Genomic DNA, 23,284 nt, shown 5'->3' on the forward strand with positions numbered 1-23,284 from the left:
TCAACACACCAAACTACAATTGCAACTACAACCTTTTAATTCTCACAAGTATAAAATACAAGTAGAGACTACAAATATGCAACAAACTCAGGAGTTGATACACTTATTACAACTCAAAAGATACTGTAACATAAAACAAGTAAAAAAAAAGTTGATTTGCCACCACGTCGTCACCAAGACAGCCAAGCACCACCAAACTCAACCAAGATAGCGGTGTTGGCGGGGATGAGCGAGGAGCAAAAGTGGAGAGGGGAGGGAAAGGCTTGGGAGGGTAAGGAGGAGACGGAAGGGGAGGAAAAGAGGGGGCTGGTGGCTGAAATTTTTCTTTCTTAGGGTTTTCCCCTTCAGAAGAACATTTTTCTAGTACAGTAATATTGGAAAAATAATATAGTTCACATTTTAACTCAATAAATCCAACATTTAGGTCATGTTCCAACATTCGAGTCTGATATACGTTATATGTATGGTTGTAAACATACATATCTGTACGTACGTATGTACACACAAATCGTTGCCGTATTAGCCAGGGGAGCATGATAATTAAGATTTGATCTTAAAGACGTCCTGGTTTTGGTAATTGGAGTTGATGATGATCATCGATGCACTAAGCTGCGTGGCCATTGAGCTGGGAAGCAATTAGGCGATCAAAGGCTGCCCAACTGGTGAGCCCTGAGACAATTTGATGCAAGGACTTGGGATCAGGGGCGCCAATCACCTGGTTGCTGGTGTATATTAAAGGTTTAGTATTGTATTTGACCACCTCTGCCTTATTCTCTTCTTTACAATTCCTTTCCACTTGCTGAAACATTTGCTCCAAAGATCCTTCATCATAGTAGGATTCCAACATACGACCTGTATTAATTCCCATGTAGTTGAAGGACGAATTGCTAGGGCTGTTTAAGGTTTTCAAGTTCTTCTTTTTCTTGATGAATATGTGACACACCACCCATCCCTCTTCCTCTGTTGCTGCCCCTCCCATAGCATTGGAGACCTTGGATTTAAGGAAAAAAAACAATAACAGCAAAATATATCATATTCAAAAGTTGTAAGAAAGTGGTACTTAATTTTCATATTCTATAGCCAAAGCAATGTTCTTTACAAATCATTAATTTGTTTGTAAATTTAAGTCATACATTCAAGTAAGAATCAAGTTGATCACGTTAAGCAAGAAGAAATACGAAGAAGAAATTATTCAGAGTCTAAGAATATGAACAACTAACTCTTCTAATAGCTGAGCTAACTAACTCGTAATCTGTTATTACTCTAGCAGATCACTGGTTTAGATTCACGTTATGACAAGTTAAGACAAGACAACATTTTGGCATAATAATTATGGGAAGTGGGCGATTTTAACATATTCAAGTTAGTAACCCTACATTCAAGTCACTAACTTGACCATTGATTCATATTCACAATCTGACAACATCACAACAATCATGAGAAGTGCGATTTTCATGAATTGACGTTAGGGACAAAACAAGAAATTAATAGTTAGACTTTCTAAGCCGCTTAGGATACTTTTTCATCAAGAATTGAGAAAGACAAAAAGGCTTACAATATGGTTATATTCGTACATGAGCCAATCAGATCTTTCTCCATGTGGAGCTCTGCCATTGTAGAACACGAGAGTCTTCCTCAACCCAATTGGCCTACCGTTACTGTATATCACCTTATCACGCCCTGTGGCCTTCCAAAACCCAGCAATGGTTGCCCGATTTGTTCGCGTCCCACTGGGATACTTCTTGTCCTTGTGGCTAAACAAGTACCAGTCATTCTGAGATAAGCTTCCTATTTTGCATTTTTCTGCTACAGAACACATTACATATAACTTGGTTGTTTTTCTAATCAAATCAAAATTAACCAAAACGAAATTTGGGTATAAGTTTAAGGACCATTACGGTTAAACCTTATATATATAGATGCATTACGTACCTTGAATGTCCCATGGCTCAAGCTTAGTGAGATCAATGTCACGAATTACGTCCAGATCGATCTTCTCACATGAAACCCTCTTCCTCAGGTAATATAGCAAGAGCTCCTCTTCCGTTGGTTGAAATCTGAAACCAGGGGGAACTTGGCATTTTCCATTCACACTCACAGATATACTACTCATTTTGTCGAAAGTTAACAGAAAGATGGAATTAAGAACTAGCTAGTGATTAAGTTAGTGAACTAGGGCATTTATATACTCCATGATGGATTAATATACTGTCTCTTGAAAAGTGTTATTTGATTCGAGGGTCCCTAAATCACAGTTGTATGCAACTAAAGTCTTAGACGGGTACCAATTATTTCTTGTTGAAATCACAATTGACGGGGGGAACAGAACCCTAAAAATGACATTGACAAATTTGTAAACATATGTAAATTTCGACAAATCCAAGTGCCTGAAAGAGATGAATACTGTATATATATATATAGTAAGAAAAGAGAAGGTCCAGAAAGAGATGAATTAATATTTTAAAGTTAACTTTAAGTTGGAGGCCTACCAAAATAAAAGACATCTTTTTTCCTATATGGGAGTGTTATCCAAAGACAATTAAACGCATGTGGGCAGGGACATAAATACCAAAAAACTGAGAGCACCATCAAGGGGAAAAAGTTGTCCAATTGGAGCATTATCACACTGAAAGTGCTTTTGCAGACATGCAAGAACTGATAGGGAGTGGACCAAAGAATCTTCGAATGAATTCTTCTGTTTCATTGAATGTCGATCATGCTTTCACCTTTCTAGTTGACTAGCTTGCTAGTTGTCTGGTTCGATGTAGATTGACAATTAGTTCTCTCTTTTTTTCTCTCTTCACTCTGTATTTGCTTCCTTGGATTCTTGCTTCAATGTGTTTACCATGGTGACCTCTCTATGCATTTTATTACTAAATAACACAGCGGAATAAGGGGGAACAAGTGTTAATCCTAGAACATGAAAGCTTGAATACTCCTTGAAAATTGATAGAAAATCTCAAAATCTTGCTCTCTGAAAATATGAACAACAAACTTAAAAATGAAGCTAATTAACCTCAAACCAAAATATGAAAATAACAAAAATCGAAACTTTCACCTCGCAAAATGTGAAATTATGCATAAAGAGTGAGAAAAAATAAAAACTCTCAGCAAAATAGTGAGTTTGACTTGTCATAAAAACTCTCAGCAAAATAGTGAGTTTGACTTGTCTAGCCATTCCTTTCAAAGTGGTGCATTATGGGAGCAAATTGGAGAAAACAACCTCAAATCTGCAGAAGTTGAATTTTCGTGTTCTTGGCTTGTACATGTCAAGCTACTCCCTCCTCAATCCTTTCCGTTATCTGCATGACTTAAGGATTAATCTGGCTTTTGTTAACATGATGGTTCTCTGAAACTTGACATTTCGAAATTATATGCATACGAAGCTATCCAAAAAAATTAATGAAGGACTTTCCAAAACTAACTAAAAGCAACTCCTATGTGAATGAACAAAAGAGCTACCGTGGGAAGTAGTTTTGGAGTGTATTTCCTGGTTCGGTGCCGACAATTGCATTAGACTGGATTGTAGGAAATGTAATTATACATGTTCTTATCAAAAAGCTGCTTTCATAAAGCATTTGTCAAGGTGCAATTATCCATGGCTCGTCAATTCTTTTATATACATTAACGCAAGTTGGGCTATATTCACACTAATAAATCACACCATTAAGGAGGCCCCGTTTGCATGCATTATATTGCATGATTGCATTTCCACATTCTTATATGAAATTCTGTAAGCTATATGAATTATTGTTTTATTTTTTTTATTTTTTTTATACAAGTGATACTGGAGGGAGAGGCGGATCGAACCTAAAATCTCTAGTGCATATATAAATAATTTTAACCACTTAAGCTACAAGTCCCTTACACATTATTATTTTAGTGTTCATATTATGCTAAAGTTTTGACCTTTGTTCCATGTTTCAAACATGCACGCAAGGATGGTTGCAAATTAGAATTGTTTAGCCATTTGATTAATGATATGAAAATTCAGTGTTGAAACATAACACCAGATTCATCTATTATTTGACAAATAGTTGTATAACCAAATGATTTTCGATCTAGTTGGTTTTTCTTTTTCTTTTTGGTAGAGATTATGATCTTTAAAGGGTGATCAACAAGTATGGTTCCCATCATACAATTGATCAGTTGCATAATACAAACTTGATGGCAGAAGCTACAAATAGGAATGTAGCTAGCATTTCACAAAAATTTAAAATTAAAGGATAGACAATTTTATTTGGAGATTTTGAGATATCCGTATTCCCACTTTTTGCTTTTGAGAAAAGAATATTATATAGGCCTTTTATTTTGCATGTTGTTTCTTCTTTTTCATTTTTTAATGAATTTCAAACCAGTGGCACTTTGACCTTATTGTATATAACATAATAATAGCAACTTTTTTTATTTTATCTCTCTTAGCTTTTTCACCTTTCCTTTTTCACACATCATACGGTCACTTGATTAAGTCTATGCAAGCATATCTAGTTGTGATATTTTAGTACTTTTTTCCTTGGAAAAGGTGATAATATTTATTCATAAGAGGTATAAAAAAAAGGGACTCAGCTCTAAAGGATTAAATGAGCATCTTTACATATTATGGTTCGATTGTTGGTGCAATCAAAAGGAAGCTTGCCCTTGATAGAACGTCCCCCATCCTCACTAGAGACCTAAGTCGTAAAACCTACTTGATTTTTCTATAGGTTTTTTAGGAGATATGGTCCTTAAACTTTGTACTCACTTGAGCTTTAGTTCCTCAACTTTCAAAATAGTTTCCACAGTCCCTCAACTCCACATTCGTTTGTAACAAAAGTTTTAGAGTAAGTTTTGTTATTTTTTTTCCGTCAAAATGAGGTGCAAATTGGTCCTTTTAAGTGTTTAGTCATTTTTTTGTTTTCTAAATTATTTTAAATTTTAAATTTAAACAATTTATAATATATAAAAAAGTAACTCAACCCCCAACCCTCTGTGCTTTTCGTCCTCTTCTCCTCTCTATCCCTTTTTCTTTCAATTTTTGCTTTCCCTCTCTCAACTGCAATGGCATTGTATATGTGTGTCTTGATAATTTTGTGCGGGGAGAGGGTGCGTTGATAAAATTGGGTAGGCCCTAATTTGGAAAAGGGCATGTGGCTGTGGCGAACGGAGACGCTGATTTGAAAGGGGGTTGCTCTAGGCGGGTCGGAGGTGGAGTTCTTGCTTGAAGGTGGAGTCACGGTGTTCTGAAATTCTGTCATTTGTGGTGCAAGGTCAGAGAATTTTTCAAATTTGAATGGTACTACACTCATAAAAACCTAATTTATCTTTCCTTCCCCGGAAAAAAAAAAAAAGGAGCCCGTATTATATCAGTAAAATCATTTCCCATGCAAGACGACATTTTAAGAGTTGGACAAAAAAAAATAATAATAATGATTATGCAAAGGCATCTCTTGACAGAGGGTAAGGAAATTTCCTTTTTTTCAAAACGACTATAGCCCAAAGTTCTTGACAAAGAGAATTTATACAGAATAGCAAACACAATTCAATGCTTCAAACCTACTTCCATAGTTGCCGTTGATGGCTGGAAGTGGATGGTGAGTATTTTCGGAGTTTGGATTTCACATTAGAGGGTCCGTTCATAAAATTTGTCTTCTCTTCATAATTATCATGAATTTCATATTTAAAATTGGTTAAATACTCATCATCTACACAAAGACTTAGGGCCAGTTTGACATTGCTGTGCGGTGAAAATAATCGTTGTCAAATTTGCTATGAGAGAAATCAGCTGTGAGAGAAAGCTGTTTGGCGTTTGGTAAACTTTTTGTTAAAAGTGTTATTGGTACTAATTCCCGCATAATCATTAAACTTAGCGCTTCTTCGAAACTGATTCCTGCATAATCAGAAAATGAAAGCACCTCATTAGCTACTTTCCCTTATAGCTTTCCCTCACAGCAATTTTTAACAATAAGTTATTTTCTCATAGTTTACCAAACGGGTTGGACTTCCCAAAAAAATTTAAAAATCACTTATCCCTCCAAATGAGTAATGCCAAACGAGCACTTAATAATTTATAATTTATATTGCAACATAAGAAATAGAAAGGAAAAAAAAATTTCATAAAGCGCAGTATTAAGGTACCCAACTCATACATGAAACAAATGAGGAAAATAAAAAATACACATAGCTTTAAACAAAAGAGGAAGAGAAAGAAAGGTTATTAAAACTTTATGAGTGTTTAGTGCAAATATCATAAGCTAACCTAGAAGATTTAAGGGAGATGAGTAGAAGAGAGATCAAGAAATTTTTTGGTTCATTTGTAGACAAAAAAAACCTAATATATTATTTTATTTTATGGTAAATGTTGGCCCTATGTTGGCTCCGCCCCTGCTGGTGGGTTGTCACCGGTGCAAGAGGTGGCTAGGGAGGCTGGGAAGCTGGTTTTTTTATTGGGAAAAATTAAAAATAACTAATTTACCCCTCATTTTGAAGGAAAAAAGTAACAAAAGTTACTCCAGGACTTTTATTACAAACGAATGTGGAGTTGAAACACTGTGAAAGCTATTTTGAAAATTGAGGACTAAAGTTATATATATATATATTGTATTGATCATGAGTTAATTACATTTATAATAACTTTCTGTGATCGAGAACCCCTTTTTAACCCCACATTGATTCTTGAATTATTAAAAGTTGTTTTCCAGTAAATAGTTAAGAACTTGTAAAGAATATATTCCCGACAAAAACATCTTAAGAAAACAATGCCACTTGATTTGTTTACTCATTTTATATTTTGGAATTATGAGACTCATATAAATTTACAGCTAAACTCTCCCTGCTTCCCCTCTCACCCTCTCTCTCTCTATCAAATCATAGGCTTATAGGGTCTAGGTCACTTTAATCACAATCAAGGTTAGGTCGCGTTTAAAAGATACTTAAGGATGTAAGATTAAATCCAGTCTAATCACAGATATGACATGCCAAAAATTGAGGTATTGCACATATTAGCTGTTAGATTTGATATGCATCTTGTTCCTTCATATTTGATTTACATAACGACTTATATGTAACTTTAAGTTCTCAAATGAAACAACATTGTAGAATGCATGTGTATACGTATGTGTGTAATGCATGTGAGGCTTTGGATAGTCCCAAAGAAAAAAAAACAAACTCAATAGAGAGGAGCAGGAAGTAGCGTCAATGTCTATCCTCCTCTCTTTTCTCTTTTCTTTTCTTTTTCTTTTGAGTTAGTGAATAAGTCCACTAGGGTGTTTTGAATAAAAAGCCTCTTGTTGTGATTTATTCTAAGCTATGCTCAATTTAAAGTTCTTCATCACCTCTTTTGAGTTAATTCCTCAATTAAATCATTATCCTAAAACCGTCTCTCTACAACTTCTTATCTTCTTTAAATTTAATTATACCTTGCATTTGATGCAATCTACCTGATTGGTTTTTGCCATGTTTGTGCAATTGACATAGGTTTTCACTGTCATGTGCTATTGGATCATTGGAAACATGGTTTTTCCCATATCAGTCAGTTGTTTTGCATTGGCTTAAATGCTAGATGTGGTGGTGGGGTTGATGGTTGGATTCTTCAAGTGGTGGCAGTAGAGTTCATTTAGGCTCATGTGTTATTTTAGGGTTTTGGTTATTTTGGATGTGTTACAAAGGAAAGATGGGTTTCTCACACACAGACTAACAATGTGCTATGAGGGTTTGAACATGTAACCACTGGTATGCAAGTCAATGCCATTTTTAATTGAGCTAGATCTCATTGGCTTATTTAAGATTATGTTTAAATGTAGTGATATGAGTAATTGTTGGTGTGTCTGTTTTAGTGTGCCTTTTTCAACGTGTTAATTTTGTTGCCCTGTTAGTTTTATTGATTTATTAAAAACACAGGAAAAACATATGTGTGTGAATGGCATCCTTATCATCATTTTATAGGGCGTGCAGAATTAATCTCTTATAATTATATGTAAGGAGAATCTTGTAAAGGAGTTTTTGAAATTGACTTCAATCAACTTTCCTTGACAACTAATATTAAATTCCATGAAAATGAAAGATTTTTTTATATATTTTAATTATTATGGATTTTTGCATAATTGAAAAGGGGGCAATTGAACGTAGATCTTGACATATTATGCACTATTGCAACCACAGTTTTTTTTGTAACTGATCGACCAAAAAAATAAATTAAAAAAATAAAAGCAAAACGACTTCAATATATTTTGTTTCTTGTGCTCATTTCAAGTAAAGTAGCTTTCACCGATTGGCATTTCTCAAAATGGTTGCTATTCCGATCTTTTGCCTGAATTGGTAGATGATCATAGTGTTTGCATTGAAAACTTAACCTCGTCCAAGAGAACTCTTTTTGTTTGTTATAATAGATGAATCTGATATTAAAGGAGACTCTATCGAAATTTCGGTAGAAGTCTTGATCTTTTTATGCTTTTAAGGTGGGAAAAAAAAAGTTTAAATTAGTAAATGGGCCTAGCATCCTATAGGTGTAGGAAGGAAAGTAGGATTTAACACGAATTCCAAAGAAAATTCGAGTCAGATCCTGTCAACGGGCACATGAGTTTTAACTAAAGACCCTAAATCAAAAACCTAACGTACCTACCAATGTACATTATTCTTGCTTATGAGTCAGTGTAAATTACACTAATGTATCTACCAAATTAACAAACTTGTTTTCCATATAAACATGGACTCAACTGTAATCAGTATACAAAAAAAAAAAATTAAAACAAACATGATCATGTATACAAAACAATAAATAAAAGCAAATAATACCAGACGAAAAAAAAAAAAAAAAAAAAAAAAACACACACACAAGTGTGATTAGTATGCACAGGTACAAATTGACGATAGGCATAAGGGGTAAAGTTGTTTACGAACCAAACTGACAAACATGTTTTGCCCATCAAGAATATGAGGTTATCTGCGGTGCATTAGCTGTATCGGTACAGCTGATCACGTGAGGGGTTTTAAAAAACAAGAGAAACCTGCTGACTTGGTTAGCAGGTAAATGTTTCATGGGCTGCTCCTAATATGCACTCAGTCGACGTCTTCTTCCTCAAAGTGGAGGGGGTTCAACTTGAAATTGATAATCTTCATTACATCAAAGTCATCTTCTTCAACTCCTCTTATGTAGAAAGTTTCTTCCTTGTCTCTGCAACCTCTCTCTCTTCTTTGTCATCATTGTAGAAAACCCCATATTCTAGGGTTTGGATTTTGGGGAAATTTTTTGGGTTAGCATTTTGGGTTGATAATAGGAATTGGAATTCAGTTTTTCCAGTCGCTGGTAGGTTGTTGGCACTCCTCTCATCTGCAATCGAGCCCTTGTGAAAGCATTTGGTATTAGTTCCTTGTGAAGGTAAGTTAACACTATGTTTTATGTTATTGTTAATTGAATTTCTGTGGTGATGAATTGGGGCAAGAGGGGAAGTAGGTTTCTCACATTCATGAGATGAAGTGGGTTTCTCAGTCTGAAAAGTGTCGTGAGGTGAAGTGGGTATCTCACATTCATGGTTGTTATGTTCATGCAATTGCATATCTCTATATGCAATTACTAATCGCCTGTATGCAAATCCAAGTAACTGAATGCAATTACAGTATATAGTTTTGTTTTGAAATTATGCACGTGAGGTGATTTCGTGGTAGGTAGGTAGGTTTGACTGTGTTTTTGAATTTTTTGTATGGGGAGTAAAGTGTTCCGAAAGTGTAATGTTAGGATTGGTTAAGATTTGGATTGGGATTTGAAATGAGTAAGAATGTCGGCCCAATATAGAAATGCATTGGTGGGTTGTGTGCATTATCTGTGCAATGTTATAATCGAGGGCTGATGCACTTGCAAGTAGTGTCGTGCAATTGCATATCAGTATATGCAATTACTAAGCAACTGTGTGCAAATCCAGGTCCCCGTATTTTTTTAATTAAGCAATGTGATGTTGTGGTGTTTACGGGGTTTACGGGGTTTAGGGTGTATTAGGCTTTGGATTAGTATTCAAATTCTCGGCGCTAGAGAGAATTGCATGATAGTGTTTTGTACTTGATTTGTGCAAGTTATGGAAGCTCAAAAAAGGGGATCAGCGAAAGGAAAGCGCCAGGCCGAGAGTACTGTGCAACAAACAAGAGTTGGCCAAGATGCATTTTTTAATTTCATGTAAGTTACACGTACATCTACAAATTGGAAATGTGGTTGCTTAATATTATAATTGTAAGAACCCAAAACAAAATATCTAAAAAGAAAGAAATATCTAGAAAGGTAAGGAAAATATCTTTTAGCAAAATGACCAAATTGCCCTCGCATATTTTAATAGGAGAAAATTTGGCTTTTTGATCGAGAAAGAATTTGGGAATTTCGCTTACGCCATTGAGTAGAGCACGGCGAAAGGAGTTCGTAGACACGGAGTAGACCCGAATCGGAGCTGTAACGAAGAAGTTATGGTCTAAAAACCGCGAATGGCAAAATGATAATTTGGCCAAAAAGTCAGATTTATATACCCCTCTCTCTCTCTCCCCCGTCAGCAATCTCTCTCCTCGCGATTTTGCCCAGCAGCCGACCTTCGCTCACTTTCGACGTCGCCACGGCCACCACACTTGGAACCGATCTCCGCCGTGGATACCGTTGGAACCGTGACTCAACTGCCGTTCTTTTCGGACCAACACCAGCCTCGGGGATGCCGGAATCTGGCCGGAAAACCATGGTTTTCGACGACGGTTCGTCCAAATGCAACTCGAACTTCCAGTTCAGATTTCTCCTCCGTTTCTCCACCAAATCGATCAAGTAAGGTATGGTTTCTCAGCTATGTTTCGTGCTCTAGCTGATGGGTGTATGGACTTCGATCGATTTTAGCGTTAAGGGGTTCGATTTTCGACTGGAAGTTTGGCCAAAACTTTGGCCATTCGAAACAACTATTTTTGGTCACTTTTTAGGGGTGGTCCAAGAACAAAAGTGACTCCAAATGGGGTGTTTTACCTAGGGTAGGAGTTTAGAGTCTTGGTTCTGAAATTTTTCGGCCACCCGGTATCGCTTTGGACACCCAAAGCTGCCCGCGTGTGCTGGAGCGCATGGGCAAGGATACTGATATAATTCTGTGCAGATTTGTGACCCTCGTGTCGTTACGAGCGTGTGAGATTTCGCGGATCTCGATTCGGAGTCCGTTTGAGCCCCGAACGGATTTTTCATATCTCGCGATCCGTGGGTGCAGTGTCGTTAAATAGTCGGATCGCGCTGAATTTCGGATATGTCGGTCTACGTGATTTCAGGATCACGTAGAATTCGACGGATTGCAAATCGGAGTCCCGGATACTCCGAAATCGCGAACCCTGGGGCTAGGGTTTGAGTTTTAAGCGATAACGCGATTTTGGCCAATCCGACCGTCCGATTCGGACCAAATTCGTAGAACATGGTTCCTTCTCTGTAAGGAACCTTCAGAGGAGCCCAGATCGGCCATCGGAGATCGTGGACCCACGGGGTCCCGGATCGGCCGATCTGGCAGCTTACCGCTTATTGAGGTTTCGGGTCTATTAAAGCCGGTCTAACTGTCCAAAAAGCTAAGGTGGGCATAGGAGTAACCTGAAACGAGTGAACGTATTTCTAGGAGCCGGGGGCAGGGTGTTTGGTTGAAATTCTTTTTATTCAGCAGTTTATTAATTTAATCTTTATGGGTAATCAGGCACCAGGAGCCCGACAATTGCAAAAGAGACCTTCGAAGGGTCAAAGTAGCTCGGACCATCTGTGAGTGGACCTTCTTTCCTAAATCAGATTTCTTAAATGTTTTGATGTGTTTATATATAAATAAGTTCTATAAATGAGTTTATATTGATTTTATATAAATAAGTTTTCAGAATGAATTTATTTGAATAAGTTTCTTTATTTAGTCTTTGAGTAAGTTTTATTACGATTTTGAACATGATCAGTACAGTAACAGTTCTATAAGTCGGTGCTGCTTATTTACCAGTTATAGAAACAGAGTTTGAATTTCGAATCAGTTGAGACCGCAGCACGACTTGAGTTTTACAGTTATTCTTCAGATAGTTCTTTTTAAAGGAATTTATTTTAAAACCACCTCGTACCCATTTTCTTTGGTGATTACCCAGAGTTGGACCGATGTCTACGGACATCCAGTCCGATTTCAGTTAGTCAGTGCACTTGACTTTGCCTCACGAGTTACGGGGACGCTCGGACCGTGAGTGCCAGGATTTGCGGCTCGGCAGACTTGGTGTCCCGAGACCTGCCAGGATTGCGGCTCGGCTGACTTTGTGTCCCCGAGACCTGCCAGGATTGCGGATCAGGCTGACTACGGTCCCCTGCATCCTGCCAGAGCGACTCGAGCTGACTTGGTGTCACCGAGGAATCTGCCGGCGGGACAGGCTGATCATAGTCCCCTGATTTCGCCAGTTTGCGGCTCGGGTAGCCTGTGTGACGCCCGAGACCTGCCAGGGAATTGACGGATCTGACAGGGGTACAAATTGGTGGTATTTTCAAAGGATTTTGAGTTTCTTTTATTTAATTATGATTTTCAGTTATTTTATAACAGCTTTTCTGATTTTTCAGGCATAGATACCTTTATATTTGTTCAGTATGCAAGGTTTGAGTACAGAGTTTTTATACACGTTTGATTTCAGCACTTTATGAAAGCTTTGATTTCAGTGGTTTTGTATGAAACTTTCGAACTTGAATATGACTGATATAGAATGCCTTGAGTTGAATATGCTTGGTGTAAAAATACGTATTCAGTTTTATTTAGCTAAATTTCTTTTTACAATGGGGGATATTATGTTTATGACAATTGTTTTGAAGAACATTATTTTGTCCACTCACATTTTCAAACTCTTTTTCGCCCCCAGGCCATAGAAGTACGCGGGATCCACCACCGGGCCAGTCATAGCTTCCGCACCACCAAGTAAGGTAGAGTTGTAGAAAATCCTTTAAACCTTGAGAACTTGAGAATATGCTCTGATATCCAGTTGAAAATTTGGAGATTAGAATTGAATTGATTACTGGAAACATTCTGGCTGTTGGGTGAAATATTTGAGATTGTTTAACAAAAAAAAATTTTGGGATTTGGTCAAAATATAGAGGAGACTCTGCCGAATTTTCGGCAGAAGTCTACGGAAAATTTAAGGAGAAATTGAAGTAAGAAGGGTAAAAAGGTCATTTGTGCCCGACATTCGCCAGGTGTCGGACAAGTACAGGACTTGGCTCGAATTCCAAAGTGGAAATTGGGTCGGGTCCTGTCAATTTGGTATCAGAGCATAGGTTTTACTTCCTGTAGACTTTGCACTCTGTGCATTTTCGTTCTCTTTTCAAGTTGGGCCCAAAAAGGTGGTGGTATCCATAGGGAAATTTGACTGATATCCTGACGTAAGGGGGATGAGATTCCCAAGTTGGACAGGAATGGCACGGATGTTTGAATCGGTAGAGTAATCGGTTGTTAGAGGCTCGTCAGGAGCCGTACCTATCGTGCTTAGTAAACAGGGAGATCCAAACATTCAATAGACCCTGGAGGTGTTAGCCCAAGCTTTCGTCAGCTAGAGAAACATCCGTGAGATAGGTGGTTACAATAAAAAGGATGAGAGCTATAAATTCTGGAAATTGTTGTCTTTAGTAGTAAAGGACGATTGGATTGAAAGGAATAGAGTAAATTATGAATGTCATGGGTGTTTTACAGAAGAGTAAAGTATTGGTGGGATGTGATGTGAATACAGGAGTTTTTGCAGCAGGATAGAGGATAACGGTTGAAACCGAATACAAGAAAAAGATTCCACGTACTGTTTCTAGTAATAGAAAATGGGAAGTAAGAGGTAGTACCTGGTTATGATAAAGTTAAAAGCCTCCACTCAAGGTATGGTGATCAGTTAGTAGTTAGTCAATTTTGATATCGTGGTGATGTCTGTCCCAGTCAGATAATGGGCAGAGCCTGAGGTGCACTTTGTGCAAAATATTTGGAAATAAGTAATTTGAATCAGAAAAAGTTGAAGAAAGGTGTCTACAGTAGTGATCACAGTTCCAAGCATCGAATGGCCGTAAGTATGGAAGCTGCCGACCTGGAGCTAGTTCCAGTGAAAGTGCCTGTCAGTGTAGTAGTATTAGAAATTTTCCTGGGGCCGGTGTAGCCAAAAACATGGAGAGATAGGTGTTGATAGGCTCTGACAGGAGAAGTTGATCTAATGTGCCAAGTATGGTAGGAACCGTTCTGGGCCCTGCTAGTGGAATACCGGTCTCTATAATTTAGAATTAGAAATCCAGGTTAGATTTCAGCTGGACTCAGGTAAAAAGAAGCTTTTGGGCCTTGATTTCAGTTTACTCCCACAATTTACTCTAGATAGACGATCAGTTTAAGGAAATGACTCAAATTGTGGAAGGATATTGGAACATAACGTACTACAGTTTCAGAACGATTTGAGTAAAGAAAGATGTTGGTTTGAGAGTATGCCTTAAGTAACAGTTGTTGGATTTCCTTGGATTAAATGTTTCCAATAGATGCCTTACTCGAGATATAGTATGGATCACCCAAGTATGAAGATATAATGTTAAGTAAGGTTCATTGAAATCTGGAGGTATTGTAGGAAACAAAGCACCTGATTGGATTAAGCAGAAAAAGCCTCAAGTAACCAGGATTGGCAAGAAGTTATGCAGATACTAGAAGAAGGATCTTCAGATAAGTATTCTTCGATATTTATCGACTGAGGAAGGTAAGGAAGCAAGGAAGCCAATCCTAACTGTATCAAACCCAAGGAGGTATTAGAACGAGTAAAAATCAAGCAGTCCAGATTTTGGCAAGGAAAGTACGTAGCTTTCAATGGTAATTTGCAGTGTAATAACCTGAGTTGCAGATGCAGAAGTAATTCTTCTCCCGCTTGAAATCACAGAGAAGTAAATTTCGAGGACGAAATTTTTATAAGGGGGTAGATTGTAAGAACCCAAAACAAAATATCTAAAAAGAAAGAAATATCTAGAAAGGTAAGGAAAATATCTTTTAGCAAAATGACCAAATTGCCCTCGCATATTTTAATGGGGAAAAATTTGGCTTTTTGATCGAGAAAGAATTTGGGAATTTCGCTTACGCCATTGCGTAGAGCACGGCGAAAGGAGTTCGTAGACACGGAGTAGACCCAAATCGGAGCTGTAACGAAGAAGTTATGGTCTAAAAACCGCGAAGGGCAAAATGGTAATTTGGCCAAAAAGTCAGATTTATATACCCCTCTCTCTCTCTCCCTCGTCAGCTCTCTCTCTCCTCGCGATTTTGCCCAGCAGCCGACCTTCGCTCACTTTCGACGTCGCCACAGCCACCACACTTGGAACCGATCTCCGCCGTGGTTACCGTTGGAACCGTGACTCAACCGCCGTTCTTTTCCGACCAACACCAGCCTCGGGGGTGCCGGAATCTGGCCGGAAAACCATGGTTTCCGACGACGGTTCGTCCGAATGCAACCCGAACTTCCAGCTCGAAATTTTCCTTCGTTTCTCCACCAAATCGATCGAGTAAGGTATGGTTTTTGAGCTATTTTTCGTGCTCTAGCTGATGGGTATATGGGCTTTGATCGATTTTAGCGTTAAGGGGTTCGATTTACGACTTGAAGTTTGGCCGAAACTTCGGCCGCTCGAAACTACCATTTCCGGTCACTGTTTGGGGGTGGTCCAAGAACAAAAGTGACTCCAAATGGGATGTTTTACCTAGGTTAGGAGTTTGGAGTCTTGGTTCCGAGATTTTTCGGCCACCCGGTATCGCTTTGGACACCCAAAGCTGCCCGCGCGTGCTGGAGCGCATGGGCAAGGATACTGATATAATTCTGTGCAGATTTTTGACCCTCATGTCGTCACGAGCTTGTGGGATTTCGCGGATCTCGATTCGGAGTCCGTTTGAGCACCGAACGGATTTTCTATACCGCGCGATCCGTGGGTGCAGTGTCGTTAAATAGTCGGATCGCGCTGAATTTCGGATATGTCGGTCTACGTGATTTCAGGATCACGTAGAATTCGACGGATTGCAAATCGGAGTCCCGGATACTCCGAAATCGCGAACCCTGGGGCTAGGGTTTGAGTTTTAAGCGATAACGCGATTTTGGCCAATCCGACCGTCCGATTCGGACCAAATTCGCAGAACATGGTTCCTTCTCTTTAAGGAACCTTCAGAGGAGCCCAGATCGGCCATCGGAGATCGTGGACCCACGGGGTCCCGGATCGGCCGATCTGGCAGCTTACCGCTTATTGAGGTTTTGGGTCTATTAAGGCCGGTCTAACTGTCCAAAAAGCTAAGGTGGGCATAGGAGTAACCTGAAACGAGTGAACGTATTTCTAGGAGCCGGGGGCAGGGTGTTTAGTTGAAATTCTTTTTATTCAGCAATTTATTAATTTAATCTTTATGGGTAATCAGGCACCAGGAGCCCGACATGATTGCAAAAGAGACCTTCGAAGGGTCAAAGTAGCTCGGACCATCTGTGAGTGGACCTTCTTTCCTAAATCAGATTTCTTAAATGTTTTGATGTGTTTATATATAAATAAGTTCTATAAATGAGTTTATATTGATTTTATATAAATAAGTTTTCAGAATGAAATCATTTGAATAAGTTTCTTTCTTTAGTCTTGGAGTAAGTTTTATTACGATTTCGAACATGATCTGTACAGTAACAGGTCTATAAGTCGGTGCTGCTTATTTACCAGTTATAGAAACAGAGTTTGAACAGAGTTTGAATTTCGAATCAGTTGAGACCGCAGCACGACTTGAGTTTTACAGTTATTCTTCAGATAGTTCTTTTTAAAGGAATTTATTTTAAAACCACCTCGTACCCATTTTCTTTGGTGATTACCCAGAGTTGGACCGATGTCTACGGACATCCAGTCCGATTTCAGTTAGTCAGTGCACTTGACTTGCCTCACGAGTTCCGGGGACGCCCGGACCGTGAGTGCCAGGATTTGCGGCTCGGCAGACTTGGTGTCCCGAGACCTGCCAGGATGGCGGCTCGGCTGACTCTGTGTCCCCGAGACCTGCCAGGATTGCGGATCAGGCTGACTACGGTCCCCTGCATCCTGCCAGAGCGACTCGAGCTGACTTGGTGTCACCGAGGAATCTGCCGGCGGGACAGGCTTATCATAGTCCCCTGATTTCGCCAGTTTGCGGCTCGGGTAGCCTGTGTGACGCCCGAGACCTGCCAGGGAATTGACGGATCTGATAGGGGTACAAATTGGTGGTATTTTCAAAGGATTTTGAGTTTCTTTTATTTAATTATGATTTTCAGTTATTTTATAACAGCTTTTCTGATTTTTCAGGCATAGATACCTTTATATTTGTTCAGTATGCAAGGTTTGAGTACAGAGTTTTTATACACGTTTGATTTCAGCAAGTTTATGAAAGCTTTGATTTCAGTGGTTTTGTATGAAACTTTCGAACTTGAATATGACTGATATAGAATGCCTTGAGTTGAATATGCTTGGTGTAAAAAGTACGTATTCAGTTTTATTTAGCTAAATTTCTTTTTACAATGGGGGATATTATGTTTATGACAATTGTTTTGAAGAACATTATTTTTGTCCACTCACATTTTCAAACTGGTTTTCGCCCCCAGGCCATAGAGGTACGCGGGATCCACCACCGGGCCAGTCATAGCTTCCGCACCACCAAGTAAGGTAGAGTTGTAGAAAATCCTTTAAACCTTGAGAACTTGAGAATATGCTCTGATATCCAGTTGAAAATTTGGAGATTAGAATTGAATTGATTACCGGAAACATTCTGGTTGTTGGGTGAAATATTTGAGATTGTTTGACAGGTGAAAATTTTTGGGATTTGGTCAAAATACAGAGGAGACTCTGCCGAATTTTCGGCAGAAGTCTACGGAAAATTTAAGAAGAAATTGAAGTAAGAGGGGTAAAAAGGTCATTTGTGCCCGACATTCGCCAGGTGTCGGACACGTACAGGACTTGGCTCGAATTCCAAAGTGGAAATTGGGTCGGGTCCTGTCAATAATGGTTTTTTTTTATACAAAATAAATGATTTACAGGAAAAAAGAACAACATTAAATGGGGAAAGTGGCCAATGCAAAGTTGGACCATAAGGTGAGAGATGACAATGATTTGGTCAGTTTATTAATTATTTTATTAAGAAGGGTATATTAATGAGAATTTTTTATTTCAGATACAAGAAGAGATTAGTAATAAGTGGAGGAAATTGAACACTACAGAGAAGGCAACATATGGTTCTGCCTTAGAAGGTTCAAGCGGGCAAGTAAACGACTCAGTGAATGAGATGAGTTGTATAACTAGATGCAGCCCGGACCGATTCCATCGTACGGTGGAAAAATTGTCAAATGAGAAGCGGTTAGCAATTAATGCTATTGGGTTCGGTAATGTGTCATCTTTGTCGTGCACTCGTTTACACCGCCAATTATGCCATTTTTTGATTCAAAAGTTCAATCCTGATACGTCTTCTATAGAAGTGACCGATTAATCACTAATAATCCTATCGCTCAAAATAAGTGACCGATTAATTGGTTCTCCATTTTTCTTGGCAGAAAAAACTGGTTCTCTTTTTTAATTGTTACATATACTATATACTCATTAAAATATTATATTTGACTAAAAGAAATTAAAATATTATACAATAATGTATAGATACCCATAGAAAAGAATAATTAGACTATCTATATTATATTTAGACCAAAAAAATAAAATGGATATAACTAATGTATGGTTTAACATTGCAATTGAGAGCCATACTGTAAATCTAAGCTATTTACTCGAGACCTGAATCCAATTTCTTCACCTCACAGAGGTAAGGCCAAGGATTAAAATATCAGCCATGCAAATAATATTGGGCCTTCAATTTACGGATATTTTGGGGGATATATTGTTATCGTCTTAGGTATCGAAAAAAGAAGAAGACAGATATTGGCATTGAAACACATAATTTTGGTATAAAACTTTCATAAATGTTATGTACATTATCAATGAATGTATTGAACAAATAAAACTCAAAAGTTACTAATAATAAGATATACATACAATGAAATATAAGTGGTATGTAATGCGTGTTAATGAAAAGTTTGAAAATAAAATGTTGATTAGAATGAATAAACTATGCATAAATCCATAGTTTGTTTTAACATTGGATTACAGTTTAGATAAGTGTCCATCTACATAAATGAAGAACTCCAATGAGGTTCAAACAATGAGGAACAACCATCTAGATTCATACAATAGTCATACTAAGTCACGTAACCCGAGCAGTTTGTAAGCCATGTTTGAACATGGTGCCTATAGGTCTCTCTTGAGCTCCCTACTATCTTCCCATATATGAGATAGTTAAGATTAACCCAACTATAGTAGGAAAAGGGCGGTCCTGAAATAGTGCAAGTGGCGCCAATGCACAGGGCCCTTGATTTTTGAGGACTCCCTAAATTTTTTTATTTTACATAATTTATATTAATATTATAACAACTGTATATATACTCCAACGTGCAACAAATTGACACAAAAATTTATTTAGTGGAGTTGGTTTCTAGTGCATATCCCTTGGTACAAGGCTCACGTGAAAAATTTTAAGAACATAATTTTTAATAGTTATAAAAAAGAAGCACGTGAAAAATATAAGGGGACAATCCAATTAAATTAACAATAGTATATATCACACCCATACGCTTTTTCTTTAAAAAATAATAATAATAATTTCTTCGACTCAAAACAAAACAAAACAACATAAAAAATAAAAAAAATCATGTCTTCTTCTTTCTCATGAACTCTTATTTTTTCTTACCGAACATACCAACATTTAACTTTATCAAATGAACGCAACATACTCAACGAACACAACCCTTGCGTTCGGGTGAAAAAATAGTGCGTTTGTTTGAAAAAGAAAGTTAGTGGGGTCCATTTTCCCGAGGAACGGACAACTTTACTCTACGAACACACTCCTTGCGTTCGCATGAATAAATATCCCGTTTGTTTGAAAAAGTAAGTTCATTTGGCCCATTTTTCCGGAGAACGGGCAACTTTACTCAACAAAAGCAACCCCAGCGTTCGCGTGAACAAATAACCCGTTTGTTTGAAAAAGTAAGTTAGTTTGGCCCATTTTTCAGGGGAATGGGCAACTTTACTCAACAAACGCAACCTCTACGTTTACGTGAACAAATAGCCCGTTTGTTTGAAAAATTAAGTTAGTTTGGCCCATTTTTCCGGAGAACGGGCAACTTTTCTTAACAAATGCAACCCCTACGTTCGCGTGAACAAATAGCCCATTTGTTTGAAAAAGTAAGTTAGTTGGGCCCATTTTTTCAGGGAACAGACAAGTTTACTCAACGAACGCAACCCATTGCGTTCGCATGAACAAAAAGCCAGTTTGTTTGAAAAAGTAAGTTAGTTGGGCCAATTTTTCCGGAGAAGGAGCAACTTTACTCAACGAACGCAACCCCTGCGTTTACATGAACAAATAGCCCGTTTGTTTGAAAAAGTAAGTTAGCTTGGCCACTTTTTCGGGGAACGGGGAACTTTACTCAACAAACGCAACCCCTGCATTCGCTTGAGCAAATAGCCTGTTTTCTTGAAAAAGTAAGTTAATTGGGCCCATTTTTCCGGGGAACGGACAACTTTACTCAACGAACGCAACCCATTGCGTTTGCGTGAACAAATAGCCCGTTTGTTTGAAAAAGTAAGTTAGTTTGGCCCATTTTTCTGGGGAACGAGCAAATTTACTCCACGAACGCAATCCCTACGTTCGCATGAACAAATAGCCCGTTTGTTTGAAAAAAGTAAGTTAGTTGGGCCAATTTTTCCGAGGAACGAGCAACTTTACTCAACGAACGCAACCCCTGCATTGACATGAACAAATAGCCAGTTTGTTTGAAAAAGTAAGTTAGTTTTGCCCTTTTTTTTGGGGGACATGCAACTTTACTCAACGAACACAACTCCTGCGTTGACGTGAACAAATAGCCCGTTTGTTTGAAAAAGTAAATTAGTTTGGCCCATTTTTTAGAAGAACGAGCAACTTTACTCCTTGAACGCAACCCCTGCGTTTACGTGAACAAATAGCCCGTTTGTTTGAAAAAGTAAGTTGGTTGGATATATTTTTTCGGCGAACAGAAAACTCTCCTTAACGAACGCAGCTGTTGCGTTGGTGTGAAAAAATATCCCGTTTGTTTAAAAAAGTAAGGTGGTTGGGGCATGTTTTCGGCGAACGGGTAACTTTTCTCCAAGAACGCACGTATTGCGTTCGTTTGAACAAATACCCTATTGGTTTAAAAAAGTAACTTTGTTGGCCTTCTTTTTCGGCGGAACGTCGAGTGTTTTTAAACGAAAGCAAACCCTTACGTTCGTTTGAACAAACTTCCATTATTAAGAATAGAATAAGAGTGCTGCTAAACGAACCCTAAAATTAATTTAGTACATCCTACTATAAAAGTATATATTGAATTACTGATTTATCCTAATATAAAATGACCAAAAAAGATATATGGAATTGTGAAACAAATATAATTTTAATAAGTGCACCCCACTAACTATATTCAACCCTAATCAAAAGATTGCTTGTCCTATTGTGTTTTTAAGGAAAGATGTGGTAATTGCAAGAACTTGGAATTGCAAAAACAGTGTCAACGGTTTTAGTAGAAGCATAAATCCATATGAAAAGTCAAAGATTTATAAACACTATTAAAAAAATCAAGCTGAAAATTAACTATAAAATAATGCTACAAGTATTAGGGTGTATCAGAGAATTTTTGGTAGTTTTATAGGGCGTACTTAGTTAATTTTACATTTTAATTAAAATATTAGGGTGTACTTAGATCATAAGGTGTACTCAGTTAATTTTAAGGTTCGTTTAGCAACACTCTAGAATAAATATAAAATTACTTTGGTTTCTCAAAGAGATTTTCCTTTCACAGAGAATAACGCAAAACTTGGCACCATCCCTCAAAAGACACAATCAAATAATAAAAACAGATTTGTATTTCACCTAAGCAACTCATGATTTTGGCACAAAGACAAATTATCCAGTACAAATTTCCTTTATTTGTTTTTTCACATGTATCCATCCTCCTTTTCAGTAACCAATGCAGTGATGTGCACCTTCCTTGCCATTTGTGCACCTACAATAGGAAAAATGGAAAAAATTAGACGCAAGAGAAATCATAAAATTACACAATCTACAAATTTGAACAGCAAGAAAGAAACAAACAGTAATTAGAATGAACAACCAAATAATGAAAGAACCTCAAAATACAACCAATCAAATTCTATGATGACAATTACCCAAATTGAAGTAAATAATAGTGCAACTAAAAAAGAAAATTATAGCTTTTCGTTTAAAATAAAATTAAAAAATTACAACCACGAAGCATGAAACTTAAACTGAATACAGAACATGAAAGAAAAAAATTGCAACCAAATGTTCCTATTATAGGAAAAGGGACTAATATGGGCGTTCAATTGGGAAAATGGAAATATTATTAGCCTTTAAGGCTTTTTATACAAAGAGAAAACAGATATCACACAAAAACATTAACAAATTTCAAACAGCAATTGTGTACTTAAACTAACTCTTTACCCAAAAAAAGGAAAAGCAAAGAAAAAATAGAGCTATACTAATTATTTCTCCGCTAAAAAGACAATCATATTAGTAATGTATATACCTTAAATGCTTCACAGCTTTATCTCTTAATTGTTCCCATATGAAATTTTTTGACTTCATCCATTATGCACAACAAAACAGAATAGATAGTTTAAAGAACAAAACTAATATCAACTAATGAAAACAGGAATAGTGGCTCAATTTACATTATATTGCCAAATCACATACCAAATGGATGCTTGGTAATAAACCAAAATGAAGCTATTGATATGCAAAATAGATAAATAAGTTTAAACACACAAACAAAGGCATAGTCACCCAAAGACTCAATCTTTGGGTTCAAATACTAAAACAATTTATTCATCATATAAAGATCATATAACTTGGATTAAATATCATCCAATTTGTTTCTTTCTTATAAGATCTGCATTAGAAGGTCAGAGCGTTTGCAGTCACAAGAAAAAGGAATTTCACAGAAAGTTCAAATAGAAGTAACTGAAAGAAAGCATTTTCTTCACCTAACTGCTTCTAACCCTTCAACTCCTCTGCCAAAAGAATCCCCTGAGAAAACAAAAGAAGAACAAAAATCAAAGCCTAATCTGGACACAACTCTAAATAAATGAATTAATGAGAAAAGCAGAGATGAAGAGGAGAGCACCAAAAAACAGCAAGCAACTAAAATGAACTGCTGATTATGAATATAAAAAAGCTTCTTGAAGGCAGAACCATCTAAGCTTATAATC

The 23,284-nt window shown here is 37.5% G+C and overlaps 1 protein-coding gene across 1 annotated transcript; it reads right to left on the reverse strand.

Moving 5' to 3' along the window:
* Window positions 1-604: 604 nt before the first annotated feature.
* Window positions 605-2,113, reverse strand: LOC117638405 (NAC domain-containing protein 43-like). Its single transcript, XM_034373537.1, has 4 exons — window positions 1,933-2,113; window positions 1,564-1,803; window positions 1,377-1,405; window positions 605-991 (listed from the first exon to the last, which is right to left on the reverse strand). Exons 1-4 carry the CDS (start codon window positions 2,111-2,113, stop codon window positions 605-607), a joined length of 837 nt encoding a protein of 278 aa, XP_034229428.1.
* Window positions 2,114-23,284: the final 21,171 nt, after the last annotated feature.

Source organism: Prunus dulcis, chromosome 8 (genome assembly GCF_902201215.1).
Source record: "Prunus dulcis chromosome 8, ALMONDv2, whole genome shotgun sequence".
In the NCBI taxonomy this organism is placed as follows: Eukaryota; Viridiplantae; Streptophyta; class Magnoliopsida; order Rosales; family Rosaceae; genus Prunus; species Prunus dulcis.

What these genes read in the sequence shown, in the direction of transcription:
- LOC117638405 (XM_034373537.1), bottom strand. Translation starts at nt 2,113, where the DNA reads ATGAGTAGTATATCTGTGAGTGTGAATGGAAAATGCCAAGTTCCCCCT. An exon ending in TGAGCCATGGGACATTCAAG is followed by an intron (nt 1,804 to 1,932) that starts GTACGTAATGCA and finishes GTTCTGTAGCAG; the next exon opens with AAAAATGCAAAATAGGAAGC. An exon ending in GTCAAGTTAGTGACTTGAAT is followed by an intron (nt 992 to 1,376) that starts GTAGGGTTACTA and finishes CTTAAATCCAAG; the next exon opens with GTCTCCAATGCTATGGGAGG.